The following is a 15,327-nucleotide window of genomic DNA, read 5'->3' as shown; positions in this document are numbered from 1 at the left end:
GACTTAGCTAGCATGAGCTATGATCTACAAAATCCCCCCTGTCATTTTCAATACACTGTCATTTTCAACCTCAGCTTTGGGAAGCAAAGCCTTTCTTTATTTCCCAGGGTTGCATCAAAGAGACAGGAAGCTCACCTGTTATACACTGAACAATCTGCATGATGTGGTTTTTAACACGTACAACAATATGGTGGCTTCCATCCCCTGCACCCCCACATTTTTTGGGGTTTAACTGTGGATTTATTTTCTTTGTACATGGATCCCATCCACACCACTTCAGTAGAGAAACAGGCCCTGCCTTACGCTGCCTGAGGCCAGCCTAGATGAACTCCCATAATAAGCTCACATGCCGCGCAAGCTGTTCTTTCTCCTTTCCTCCTTCTGTGATTAAGAAATGAATATGGACATTCTGGCTGCATCATGCAAGAAGCTGAGAAGGAGATAAATGTCTTTGGCAACACCAGTCCACTTAGGGGGCACAAGTGCATTTATGTCTCATTGACTCCAATGTGAAAGGTCTGAGCACAGCTTCTATTTTCTTTCCCATTGAAATAAGTGGGAATTTAAGTCTGCAATCCCACACGCACATATCTGGAAGAAAGCCCTATTGATCTCAATGGGACTGGTTCCTCAGTAGACATGCATAGAATAAAAACCTCGCATTAGCATCCTCTATCCTTTTAAATGTGTTTTGGGGGAGTCACTGGTTTGTTTTGCTTTCGTTCTTGTTTTCAGAATGGACTTTGTGTTTCTATCTTGCATTCTTATGCTGTGGATTGCCCTGAGATCTTCAGATAAAGGGTGATATACAGATTTAATAAATAATAAAATAAAATAAAATTATAAGTGCTTCACTTTGGATGGATCATGCCTACATTTTTTAAAGGAAAAACAATATCCTATTATGTCATGAAAATTACACAGTTGTACAAAGCCTGTTTCTTTATTTTCATGAATACTGTATATCTGCCACTCCACAGGCTGGCATTGCAAATTTGGACCATTTAATCTGGAAAAGTGAATATTCATTTATAGTCCACCTTACTTCCTCAAATAAGGTCAAGGTGGTGTAAGTGGCTCTCCACCACCTCATTTAATCCCTACAACATCCCTGTGAGGTAGGTAAGGCTGAGAGGCAGTGATTGGCCCAAGAGCACCCAGTGAACTTCATGGTTGAGTGGGGATTTGAACCCTGGTTTCCCAGGTCCTAGTCCGATGGTCTAACCACTGCGCCACACTGACTCTCACTGCAATCGCTGCAAGTGGATCCAAGTCATTACCGCACACATCTCACAAAGCACAGAGACCTGGAACAATACATATTCTTATGGAACTGGGCTGTTCTTCTATGCTACATGCACCATTAGCAGAAATTCAGTGTGTGGAAGTAAAAGCCAACATATATCTGATTATATCACTGTCTCCTTCTTGTTCAGACATCCAAATGCAAATTCCACAGCAATGAAATTGCTTTCTTTAGGAAAATCAATATTCCTGGAATCCCTAAATAGGACAGTTGCCCCCACCTCTTTTGAACCAAACTGGCTGCACTGTGAGTTTGTAAGAAGTTAGTTACACATTTTATATGAGTTCTATGGATAAGTAGGTACTTACTGACAATTCGGTGATGATTTTCTGAATCTCCTTATAGCCATACTTTTCTGCAATACATGCTGGGGTTTCTCTGTACTTATTGGCTATCCTGCAAGCCCGAATTGAGTCAGGACATTGGAGAAGGAAAGCAGTAAGCTTCTTTAATCCAAATTTAGCTGCACAGTGGAGAAGAGTAGGAAGCTCTTCCAAGTGTGAGTCTGCATTGGGTGAAAAAGCAGGCATAAACAACAACAGCACTTTCAAAACTTTTTTTTTAAAGTCTATAGTTCATATTGCAAACTTGAGAGCACAAATGAAGGAGTCATGTGGTGCTTCAGGTTAAGAACAGTTTCAGGTTAAGAACAGACCTCCAGAACGAATTAAGTTCTTAACCCGAGGTACCACTGTATATTGTAAAAGGGCAGGGATGGTGGTGCACGCTCAGGTAGAGGATATCTTAAAAGCTAATATGGCTGATAAACAATGTGGATTCCTTCATTTTTAAAATGGAGGAAAGCAGTTCCACAATGTAAGCAGGCTATGGCTATTTGTTCTCCATGAGTTTTAAGTGCACATTTCCCCTTTGTTGCCTAGTTAAACACAACATTTCTAGAGGGGATACATTGTAATAATTGGGCATATAATAGCTTCGTTCCATGGCACAGAATTACAACTGCAGCTAAAATGTGTGAAGAATATCGGTTTGCTAAGCATCCAGATTATTTAGGGCTGTAATAGTCGCTGCGCATTTGGGGATGAGGTTGTTAAGCACGGCTGCAAAATAGCAGGTCAAGAGCTCAAAGTTTCCCTTTTATTTTCTGCCTGGGATGCTTGTGAAGAAGGTAAACTGAAATCAATTGATTGTTACATAGCACTTAATTGTTAACACCTGGAGCAGTGTCAATGGGGAGGGGGGAAGGCAGAGTTCTTACTCAGCATCATTAGGAAGGCACATTTTTAACTACAAGGGATAATTACACAAAACAATCCACAATAGCATGGGTAGATTGCAGGGTGAAGACAGTGTGGAATGATAACCTGTGTTCTGTTCATAAAACATCTAAGTTACCTTCCCTAATCGAATGCCCGACATGACACACAATGCAATAAAAGAGCCACACCCAAATGTTCAATTTAGGAACATAGGTAAAAGGTAAAGGGACCCCTGACCATTAGGTCCAGTCATGACCGACTCTGGGGTTGCGGCTCTTATCTCGCTTTATTGGCCGAGGGAGCTGGCATACAGCTTCTGGGTCATGTGGCCAGCAGGACTAAGCCGTTTCTGGCGAACCAGAGCAGCACATGGAAACGCCGTTTACCTTCCCGCCAGAGCGGTACCTATTTATCTACTTGCACTTTGACATGCTTTCGAACTGCTAGGTTGGCAGGAGCAGGGACTGAGCAACGGGAGCTCACCCAGTCACGGGGGTTCGAACCGCCGACCTTCTGATCGGCAAGTCCTAGGCTCTGTGGTTTAACCCACAGTGCCACCCACTGCCTTAAATTGAGTCAGGCCTTTGGTCCATCAAGTTCAGTATGGCCTACACTGACTGGCAGCAGCTCTCCAGGGTTTCAAGCATGAGTCTCTCTCAGACCTACCTCAAGACATCATGGATTAAAACTGAGGCCTCAAGCATGCACCCCTAGGGATGGAAGTGATCTGTCAATTTTGGTTCTCCCACTTTCTCATTTTTCAGTTTCCCACATTTCTGTAGCAATTAGCTATTTTATTTTCTTTATTTTTTAAAAAAGCTCCTCATAAAATTTCAACAGCATGCTAGTGTGAATTTTTCCTATTAAACATATTTTCGTATGCAACTTTGACTAATGTACAGATTTCCCCCTGCAAGCAGTTTTCCGTAATGTGATGCATTTTTGTTTGTTGTTTTCACTGAAACATTCATTTAAATGCACATCCCCCTCCATAGGTGTGCATTTTGTAAACGTCATATCCCTGGAGATCTGCGTTGTAAAATTTTGAAATGTGTGAATTTCTAAGGATGCCTATGTTTCAGTTGTTTACCCTTGGGATAGGGACTTGTCTTCCCATTCTTTGTTAAGTGTTGTAGTCACACAGGTACTATATAAACAACAAGAAGAACCTTCAGTTAAATGGATCTCAGAGAGCTGATGTTGAAAAACACTGCCGACGAAAAGTAGGCTAGATCAGGCTTCTCAACCTCGGCCCTCCAGATGTTTTGAGACTACAGTTCCCATCATCCCTGACCACTGGTCCTGCTAGCTAGGGATCATGAGAGTTGTAGGCCAAAAACATCTGGAGGTCCGAGGTTGAGGAAGCCTGATCTAGATGGACCAATGATCTGGCTCAATAGAAGACAGTGTCATATGTAAGCCTTTTATCAGAATATTACAGTCCTCTTTTGCACTTGTATCCTACCACAGTGGTACCTCAGGTTAAGTATTTAATTCGTTCCGGAGGTCCGTTCTTCACCTGAAACTGTTCTTAACCTGAAGCAGCACTTTAGCTAATGGGGCCTCTTGCTGCCACTGCGCCGCCAGAGCACGATTTCTGTTCTCATCCTGAAGCAAAGTTCTTAACCTGAAGCACTATTTCTGGGTTAGCGGAGTCTGTAACCTGAAGCGTATGTAACCTGAAGTGTATGTAACCTGAAGCGTATGTAGCCTGAGGTACCACTGTGTTTAAAACTTAATTTGAAGGAGCATAAATACATTTTTAGAGTGCAGTAGATTAAGCAACCTTCACTATAGAAGGCATTTGACCTCCAGATGTTGTTGGACTCCAGCTCCCATAAAGCCCAACTAACATGGCCAATGGTCAGGGATGATGGGAACTGTAGTCCCACAAAATCTGGAGGACCACAGGTTTAGATGATATTAAGATGAACCAAGTTGGAGATTTACAGCACATTCCTATGCATGTCTACTCAGTCCAACTGAGTTCATCCAGGCTTACTTCCAGATAGGTGCATATGGGATTGCAACTGATATTCTTTTATTATCCGCATTTCTCTAAAAAAACAATAAAAAACAGCTGCCCCTTAACTCCCCCGCTCTTAGTGTTTCAAACAAAAAAACAGCATTTCATGTAGGAAACGCTAGGAAGCAATATAGTTTGAGCTATTATCTCTAACACGTTTCCTATGTAGAAGAATCTTGCATAATTATATGCAATTAGACCTAACTTTGACGTTTGCCTTCTAGAAAGAAACACCCACAACCCACGTATCTCCCCTGTGACGTATGTCCTATGGCACAGAAAGTTTGCTGTGCATGCATCATTGCAGCAGTTGATCAGCAGCATCAACTCCGGAGTCAGGCAGTCTTTGCTAAGCACAAGGGAAGGTGAAACAGGGCCGGGCCAGACCACTGAACAGCATTGTCGAATGCTGCATTATTCATTATCTGCTTAGAGGAAGAGGGTCTATGAAGGCAGCAATGAATGCAAAACCTCCTGCTGTGCTCCTTATTCCCTGGACCCAATAGCAGGGATGAGGAACATGTGGCTCTCAAGATATCGTAGGACTACAACTCCCACCAGCACCAGCCAGCATGCCCTATGGTCAGGGATGCTGAGAGTTGTGGTTCAACAACCTCTGGAGGGTCACAGCTTCACCACCTCCCTCCGTGCTGATGGTCCTTGAGCCAGGGATTCACATGCTTCTTATGTATTATTCATGTTGTATTTGGTGGCGCTGTAGGTTAAACCACAGAGCCTAGGACTTGCTGATCAGAAGGTTGGCGGTTCGAATCCCCGCAACGGGGTGAGCTCCCGTTGCTCGGTCCCTGCTCCTGCCAACCTAGCAGTTCGAAAGCACGTCAAAGTGCAAGTAGATAAATAGGTACCGCTCTGGCGGGAAGGTAAACAGTGTTTCCGTGCGCTGCTCTGGTTCGCCAGAAGCAACTTAGTCATGCTGGCCACATGGCCCGGAAGCTGTACGCTGGCTCCCTCGGCCAATAAAGCAAGATGAGCGCCGCAACCCCAGAGTCGGTCATGACTGGACCTTATGGTCAGGGGTCCCTTTACCTTTACCTAATCCAAAGAATTCAATCTGTTTTATTTACATGTAAATAATCCAGGCATGCCTCCCTCCAGTGAAACAAATGAGGAAGCTACTCCAAACAGAGGAGATTAGCTTTCTTTTTGTATCACATTGCTTGATTAGTGCACTGATATAATCCTATAATCAAGGGAACTAGGCAGGACCTGGGGCTCCAGATGAAGTTCAGTCCTTTTCTATCCATTGTTTTAACTTAGGTGCAAGTCATTGCTTAACCCTCCCATTGAAAGTGCTTAAATCTTGTTGTGTGTTCCCTATGGCATCCTAACAGAAGGCTTCACTAGGTCACTGCAACAACAGTCTTCCTCAGGCATTCAAAATGAACATGTGAAGATGGCAGGGGAGGGTTGTGCATGCAAACCCCACCCCACGGTCCCCATCCCCACTTTATAAGGTCCCGGATTGCTAGTGGATCTCCTGGACAGGGCTATTGTTGTATCCAAATGCACAAAGTTTTTTTTTCTAGACTTATCTCTAGGCTTTCAAAAGCCTCTCCCTTACAAACCCAGTGAGTGGCAAACCCACATTTATTTCAGAGATGTCCTTTAGTTTCTTCATCAATTCAAGAGCCAACACATGTGTTTTACTTATTAAGCAAAATGCACATTTCCTTGTTGTTCTCTCTTACTGAATGGACAGTGCTTATTTCCCCTCCTTGTTCAGAACCCATTGTAATTACCAATAATTACTACTGTTGACCTTGTAAACCTACATCTTGAGTATCAGCAGAGAGAATCTGAATGCATGTGCAGCAATTATCTCCATAAAAACACAGTTCACCACAGCATGAGGCACTTGCATGACGCTGCAATCCTTTCAAATCCAGATGCTCTGTGTTAAGGAGCCAGCAAGGAACATCTGGAGGCGGGGCTTCAGAGAATCCAGCACTCCCCACTACCTTTACTCTACCCCATCCCTCTGCACCTCCCTTTTAAAGAAAAGAGATACTGGGACTGGAGAAGTCTTACTCCTTGAGTCTGTTCTTAATTGCAACACAGCTAAAATGCATTTGCGCTCCTGAGTCCTCCTCAAAAAAATTCTCTGCTGCTGATTCTGAGGTTGAATTTGGAACACTGAACATTCAGAGTTGGTGCTTGATGTACATTGCATTTATTTAGTCACAGTAGAAATTGTTATGACAGGTGGGATGTATTTGGAGGAAGAACATATGAGCAAAGAAAGCTGCCTTCTTCTGAGTAAGTGCATTGGCCCACCTAGTTCAGTCGACAGTGACTAGCAGTGACTCTTCAGGGTTTCGGACAGGGACGTTCCGAATCCAGCTACGATCCCTATCTCTTCTTAAACACAGTGGCTCCAGATACTATCCATCGTGAAATTGAACCACACAATGCTTCTAACCTTTGGGACAGTTTAAAACATGGAGCACAATGGGCTCTCAAGAAGTTGGTCGGGTGTTTGCTAGGAGCACAGAATGCAAGAGTGAGGGACCCATGACCCTCCAGATCCTGCCAGATTCCGATTCCCATCATCCCTGACCACTGGGCTGGGGCTGATGGGACTTGTAGCTTAACAGCATCTGGAGGACCATAGTTTCCTCATCCCTGACACAGTGTTGGACTTAAATGAGACACAATTGTCACTCTCATTGTGACATCCAGTCACCTGTCACTTAAGACAAAGTCATGCTCAGAAGATGCCTCCCCCTGATAGAATGTCTTAGCTCATTATACGTATTGATTTAGTATTGATTATGAATCAGAATGTAAGTTCATTATTACTGTATCTGAATGGCCACCCTAAGAAAGGTCTTCTTTGGCAACCGAAGAGAGTAAGGAACTATATACAATACGTACCAGTCTGTTGATGACGATCCATGACTTCATTTGGAAAGGCACTGAAATTGTGAGAAATGATTGGACTTTTCAATAAGAATGTGAGAAGATTATCCACTTTCTCAGCAGAGGAAAACTTGGAAGCCTGTGAGGGGAGGAGGAGAGAAGAGAGCAGAGTAACATGAGGGAAGGCGCACATTCATTTTATCATCCAAAAGCAATATACTGAACAAAAAGAAGCTCATTTGGGGCATTTTACATCACTGAGGCTGGAAACAGTCAAAGGTTTTTAAGACAGTTGAAGGTGGTTTGAGAGGACGGATAATTTCTTGGATGGGTTTCAGGGCTTACAATGGGTGGAAGATCTCACAGAAGATCACAGTGGCCATTTTCGAGAAAAATGTTTCTGCTTGTGAAGGACCTTCTGGTTACTAAAGCAGCAGCTGCAATCTTCCATGGAAGAGGTCTTCTGATGCTGAGCCACCCACGCAAGTAGACTTCTCAGCTTCTGAAGGCTGCTCAGTGTCTGAATGGGTTCCTACTTCTTTTGAATGCTTTTGCTCCTTTCAAGAACACTACGAAATCCTGCCAAGCTTGCTTCCAGAGATGACAGTGGGATAAGTGGCTGCACTCATTATTATTATTATTATTATTATTATTATTATTATTATTAATTAAATTTGTATGCCGCCCTTTATCCAAAGATCTTGGGGCTGTTCACAGCAGAAAAATACAAGAGAAAAACACAAAATACATAGTGAAAATGAAAACAGAACAATAATCCCACAAAAACATTTCAAAGTGTGTAGGATATCAATCATCCAAAGGCCTGGTTGAAGAGGAATGATTACATCTGGCCCCTAAAGGTGTACAATGAAGATGCTAGCTGAATCTCTCTGGCGAGAGCATTCCACAAGCAGGGAACCTCTGCAGAAAAGACCCATTTTCATATTGCCACTCTCTGGACCTCGTATAGAGGATGGACACAACAAAAGGCCTCAGATTATGATATCCACATCCAGATAGGTTCATAGGGAGAAAGGTGATCCTTGAGGTATCGCAGCCCTGAGACTTTTAAACAACAACAACAACAATAATAATAATAGGACAAGGGTCGGCGGTTCGAATCCCCATGACGGAGTGAGCTCCCATTACTTGGTCCCTGCTCCTGCCCACCTAGCAGTTCGAAAGCACGTCAAAGTGCAAGTAGATCAATAGGTACTGCTCCGTCGGGAAGGTAAACGGCGTTTCCGTGCACTGCTCTGGTTCGCCAGAAGCGGCTTATTCATGCTGGCCACATGACCTGGAAGCTGTACACCGGCTCCCTCAGCCAATAAAGCAAGATGAGCACCACAACCCCAGAGTTGGCCACGACTGGACCTAATGGTCAGGGGTTCCTTTACCTTTAATAATAATAATAATAATAATAAATTTTATTTATACCCTGCCCATCCCAGTCAAGACCAGGCTCAGGGTGGCTAACACCAGGTATAAAACAATTGATTAAAATACAACTTAAAAACAAGATTAAAATACAGCATTAAAATGCAGCCTCATTTCAGTAGAAGCTCAAATAAAAAACTTTTTGGGGGTGAAAACATCAGCACTCTCCACTGCAACATCTCCACGATTATCACTTTGAGCTCTGTACACCTGGATGCTGTCAATGGAGACCTGTCTCTGGATGCCTCTGCCTTTAATTGAGTGATCACCAGGGAGAGGCTTCCTTGGTAGTGGCGCCACAATTTGTACAACTCCTTCCCATTATCTGTTGGCACGGTATGGAGTTGGCTGGCATTTAGGTGCCAGGCAAAGTTGTATTTTCCAAGGGCATTTAAAACAGCTTTTAATAGTTTACTGGCTCCTGCGGTTTTATTACTGCCATTATGCTGTTGCTGTTTGGTGGTGTTTTATTGCTTGATTACGTATATTTTATTGTTTTAATCTGATGCCTTAAGAATCTAACCCAAAAGTCAGGGTAGAATTATTGCATTAAAGAAAGGAAATTACTCTAATTACATGAATTGGCTCTGAAAGGTCTGCATTGTTCTCTGTTTGCTGCCTTGAACTGTGCAAAGGCTGTGTCTCAGAGACCCTGGGCAATGTCATTTTCCAGGGTACCTAAGACTTTATCTAGTATGGATGTCAAGTGCCAAGGAAACTAACTCTCCCAGCCTTTTTGGATCTGACAACTGCATCCTAGGTACAATGAGCCCTCAGGCATATGGCTCACAGTCCGAATTGGAGAAAATACTTGGGAAGGATTGATGCTTGACTTGTAAACTATGCTATTATAAATTGGGCATAAAAAGCTGCCTTCTACCTTGTCAGGATATTTGCCAACATCGATGGCTAATTCCTTTTTGTGCTTTAAACATTTTCTAAAATCCAAAGAAATCTCATCTTCTGTCCCTTAATTCTGGGGTTTTAAATTATTAATGCAATAACGATTTTACGAGGTGAGTAAACTCTGGAAGTTCCATTTTGCTTTCAGTTTATGGCAATGTACTTTTTAACAGAATAATAGTGTCCTTAAAAATGTGCGGTTGAAAGGAATTTACTACTGCCCTTAACCAAGTGCTAATAATGTAATGCATCATTTTTTATTAATCCTTTTGTTATGAACGTAATGCCTTAGGCGGCAGACATGGCAGATTTGTCACGGGAAAATGAGACTGTCTGAATTACAAACACAGCTATTATTTTTGTTCTTGCTTTGCAATTACGATATAGACATGTCAAGTGTACGCAGACTGGCCACTGTGGGACAAATGATATTTCAGGTCCTTTCCTCTCTTACAATAGATTTTCTTTTCCCATTACATGACATTGGCAGAGGCAGCCTGTGCACGACAGAAGCTTTATTCTCTATTATATGGTATGGCTGCACTCCTGAAGCGTAGAATAAGCTATCTGGATGGCAAATCATTTGCTGGATCAAACAGCTGCATGTGATTTGAATTATTGCTTTATAAAACAATTTGCACCTCTTAATAATTTTTTTAAAAAACCCAAGCAGTTTGCATTAAAACAATACAAATGCGACAATATTCAATACAATTTGCTAAAATTAGATAAAAACAAAACACAACTGTTTCAAATAAAATTTATGAGTATAGCACACAAAAGCAGACATGTAGTAAGTTGACTGCATATGACCATTCATTATTTTGCAAGAAGAGGATGGGACGGTGAGGTTGCTGACTAGATTTGCTGTTGTGTTTCAATTATCCCTCCCGGCCCAATCAGGAGTGCTTTGCTTATGATCTGGGTCATTCACACAGAGACAATGGCTTGAAACCTTAGTTTCCTATCCCAATTAAACAAGGCTTATAGTAAATCTGCCTGGAAACAGATAGCAACTTGATGATTTACAACAGTACTGTAAACGGGGGGGGGGGGATATAATGATATCAATTCTGTAACATTATCAAGCCACTGTCAGGAGAAACAAAACCAAGGTTATTTTCACAAATTGCCATACCAGGCCAAGATCACACAGATTTGTGTGTTCAGACCCAGAGACCTCCCCCCTAAAGTCACACTTGACTCAAATTTTCGTTTTGGTTTTTGGCAGAATTTAGGCCACAACTTTATTGATTACAGAAGCTAAGTGGTTGCAAAGGCTCTGGTTCGACTAGCTCCCTGCACCCTTGCAGGCAGCGCTAACGCAGGTTACCAGCATAGGTCAGCCAAGGGTGAATACCTGGGTAGGCGAAAAGCCGGGAACAGACTATGTTCACCTCCCAGATGCCCTCCTGGACTCAGGCATGGGCACAACCCCCTCTCGGGGGTTGACCAAACCAGTTGAGTCCCTGGATTCCTTTAACAGAATACCCTTCACAAAGGAATGGCGAGACCGTTCTCCCATCCCTAACACCTGAACCAGTGCCTATATGCAACCTTACAAGTTGTGACAATTTGCTACACAGCAGGCGAAACCCAAATGGCAATCGCCAACCAGCCAAGTGGGAAAATTCTTGCCGTGCCCATGTCCCAACGACAGACAACACACGATGGCATAGCAAGGTCAATCGCAAAATGCCCTAAAAGTAGGGTGAGGTGGGCACGTGTTCTGAATGCATAAGCCGAAAGAGAAGCTCTGGGGCACATGCATGGGTATATATAGGTCCCTCGATCCGTTTAGACTGTGCCCCATTGGCCAGATTGAACCCAACATTGAGGGACCTACCAATCGGGTGTTGTGGCTAACCAATCTTACCCACCCACAACACAGGTGGTCATTCTCCAGGTCTCACCACAACATGTGCCCTCTTTTAGGGAGGACACGATTTAACAAACTGCAAACTCCAACGGACCGAGTGATCAAAAGATGAACAGATACTGAACAGCAAACTACATTCCTATGCACAGCACATTACAGTAGTCTTATTGTGTAGCTGTCCACATATGGACCACTGTGGGAAGGTTACTCCTACGCAAGAATGGTCTTAGTTGGCGCAGTAACTTAAGTTGGTAATAGGTTACCTGGGCCTCTAGTAATGACAATGGATCTAGGAGCACCCCCATACTATGACCTGCTCCTTCAGTGCAATCCTGTCAGGACCTGGTACACATCATATATACCGTATTTTTCGCCCTATAGGACGCACCGTCCCATAAGGCACACCTAGTTTTTTGGGGGGGAAATAAAGGGGAAAAAAATATTTTTCCCCCAGGCGCGGGGTTGGGGTGGGGGAAGCCCGAGCTTCCCCTGACCCCAGTCCCCAAACAGGCAGCTCTCTGCAAGCCGTGGGAGCCCAGGGCTGGCTCCCGCTGCTTGCGGAGAGGTCCACGAAGCCTAGACGCGCTGTGCTCAGCGCGCGCAGGCTTCAGCATGCAGGCAACTCTCCGCAAGCAGCGGGAGCCCAGCGCTGGGCTCCCGCTGCTTGCGGAGAGGTGCGCAAAGCCTGCATTCGCCCCATAGGACGCACACACATTTCCCCTTCATTTTTGGAGGGGAAAAAGTGCGTCCTATAGGGCGAAAAATACGGTATGCATTGCAAGTGAATTTTTTCACTGAAAACATATATTAATTAGTTGGACTTGGCCAATCTATCAATTGTAGAATTCAGATGTGAATTCTGTGACACTTGAACTGCCTGCTAAGGATGAACTTTCAGCTGAGACCATTTTAGTATAAGGCAGATTTCCCCAGTCTGGTTCCCCCCAGATATTTTAGAGTGTGATTCCCATCAATTCCACCCAGCACAGCTGACTCAAAAATGATGGCACTTGTAGTTCAAAACATCTGGAGGGCAGCAGGATGGATAAGGCTGGTATGAACATTTCCTTACGCACTGACTAAGAATGACATAAAGATTTTCAAGAAAACTAACAAGCACATCAAATCCATGCACCCAGATTCTCCTCAACTAGACAAGCAGAGCATTTTTAAAAAAGAATGACACTGTTATCTATCTTTCCACATCAGAGTCCTTGAAGTGTACATGTATTTGGAAAATCATGTCACAATATTATATGTCTAATGACGCTAAGCATATTTTTTTTAGAAGGTCAGAAACAGTAGATGGATTTAGTGAGCCAGCAAAAAAAGGAAACGTTTTAAGATGCCAAATGTATCTGATCCACGGCAAAAAATTAAAACAAAGCATGTTCCAAAGTTGGTCAGAGCATAATGGGAAGATGGTGAAAAGTGATGAATTAGCTGTGCACGAGGTAAATGCTGGTGGAAGAAAGAAATGCTGCCTGCTTGGCATCCATAAGCCACGCAGGCACTGAAGTATGACTCTGCTGATCCCTGCTAGTTCAGATGGCAGATTTGGGACTAGCAGGATCAGTGTGGGCAGCATAGTCCTAAGTTTGAACTGCAGGTAAAGCCTCCTGTGCCATTCAGTAAGCTCATACTGGCAGTATTTCTCTGCCTACAAAATACAATGCTGCCTGCACAAGACACAAGTTGGCTTTTCTCCAGTAGGACTATGGGCAAAAAGACGACAGAGTCAGCATTATGAAAACAGCCGAGCAACCCTGATGCTCTCCAGAAGTCTGATGTTAGACTGTTATTTTATTTTAAGGAAATCATGCTCCACTCCTCTTTAGCATGATCTTTCATGACATGAAAAACTCCTACACAGTGATTCAATAATGATGTCAACCTCATTCTACATTCTCCAAAGGGCAGTCAGCAAATTTTGCACACAGTGCCACTTGAAGCACTGATAATGCCAGCCTTGGTATGGGAAAGAAAGTTAGCATCCAGTTGCTTATCAGTAGGGGGAGAGGTGAGGCATCAGGGAAGTCAGGGCAGTGCAAATGCATCAGCAGGAGCGCCACATTGGCTCTGCCAGTATGTTTGCACTGCACTGACTGCACTGCCTTCTTAAGCCACCCCCTTTCCCTCCCAGTAAGCAACAGTGACCCATCTGCTGCGAAGCTAGCATAGCAGCTCAACCCCATTCAGAGAGCCACTTGTGATCCACTGATCACAGGGATATCAAAGAGCTTTGGGACTCTTTATTTCTAAGCTTCAATAATTGGCCCTTTTCAACAGCTTGGGTGGTACCTGTGCCTTAGCTTCGGGACTCTGGATTATCAGGTGCAACAACAACAACAACAAAGATCACCACATAGATGGGCACATTGGGTATAGCAGAGGCTGCCAACATCTTTCCCTCCAGAAGCTGTTAAATGCATTATTTACATCCAACCTTTTAGTCCAGAGCTCCCGAAAGCAGTGAACATATTAATACAAAATAAACAGACAATAAAAGTACAATAAAGATAACCAATCAGTCAAAACATTATTTATTTATTAAATCTGTATACCGCCTTCATGTGTAGATCACAGAGTGGTTCGCAACATAAAATTATAATATAAAAAACCACACACACACAAACACAGAATAAAAATAAGAACAAAAACAAACCAATAAACCAATAGGAATCCCCAAGAATCGGCAAGGCAGACAAGGTCAAGTAACACATTTTTTTTAATAACGTAAAATAGCAAAGTCACAAAATGCCAATCAATCACACTTAATATATGTTAAGAAAAGCAATTAAATTTGTGGCGAGCAACAGAAAAAAGCTCCAATCAAGCCATCCCTATCTCTCAACTAGCTGATGCTTTGTAAACAATGTACTCAGGTGTACTCCCTCCTCTCCTGTTTCTCACTTGGAGAGACAGGTTCAACCAATAAGCTGTCCCCCAGGGACAGAACCCAGTTTACTTTCCCATTGCAACCAACTGACAAAATACCCATTAACCACACAATATAGTGACCATAGCATGAAGAAAAGTATGGAGAATCATACAAATCTGGCACACAACACTCACTTTCCTCCCATCTCTCACCCAGGACTCCAACTTCTACCTACCCCATCCAGCATGGTTAATGGTCAGGGAGGAGTCAAAGTCCAGCAACCTCTGGCAGGGATCCCATTGACCACCACTGCCCTATAGATAGCCATTGGGGTCTAGCTGAAAGACTTCTAGACTTGGAATAGGGAGTCAAATCCTTGCTCAGTCTAGAAACTCACTGAGTGACCTCAAGACAGTCATTCCCCCTCAGTCTAATCTGTCAAACAGAATTGTTGCAAAAAAATACAGCGGTGGCGGCAGCAAGTTGTGTGTGAAGAGAACCCAACAATTGTTGTGCTGAGTTAATGGAGAGGGAAGGAAAGATAGCAATTTAATAAATAAAACAAACAAGAAGTGTGGGTTCTGCATACACACTTTCAGAAGGATAAGCCTTATTCTTGTTGTTATGTCAAGGTTGTGATTGATTTCAGTTCTTAAACCGATTGCTTATTATAAATAAGCACTGTTGAGTCAGGAGGAACAAATGTTTCAAATCTGGGAAGCATCCTGCATGTTTATAGCATTGGACAGACAGCAACAAACAGCAGCTAAGCAACAACAATATATTTTTTGTTGG

At 43.2% G+C, this 15,327-nt stretch overlaps 1 protein-coding gene across 1 annotated transcript in view; it reads right to left on the bottom strand.

Annotated features, from left to right (window-relative positions):
- BANK1 (B cell scaffold protein with ankyrin repeats 1) overlaps positions 1 to 15,327 on the bottom strand; it is a 172,031-nt gene that overhangs the window by 102,123 nt on the left and 54,581 nt on the right. The window contains exons 6-7 of the mRNA XM_083456772.1: positions 7,448 to 7,571; positions 1,615 to 1,811 (exon numbers count right to left, since the gene is read on the bottom strand). Of these exons, the coding sequence (XP_083312898.1) occupies positions 1,615 to 1,811; positions 7,448 to 7,571 (321 nt within the window). The remainder of the gene's footprint in view (positions 1 to 1,614; positions 1,812 to 7,447; positions 7,572 to 15,327) is intronic.

The sequence above is a fragment of the Podarcis tiliguerta genome (genome assembly GCF_965153285.1).
Source record: "Podarcis tiliguerta genome assembly, chromosome: 9".
NCBI lineage: Eukaryota > Metazoa > Chordata > Lepidosauria > Squamata > Lacertidae > Podarcis > Podarcis tiliguerta.
The sequence above is the reverse complement of the archived record's forward strand: the minus strand, read 5'-3'. Positions and strand labels throughout refer to the sequence as shown.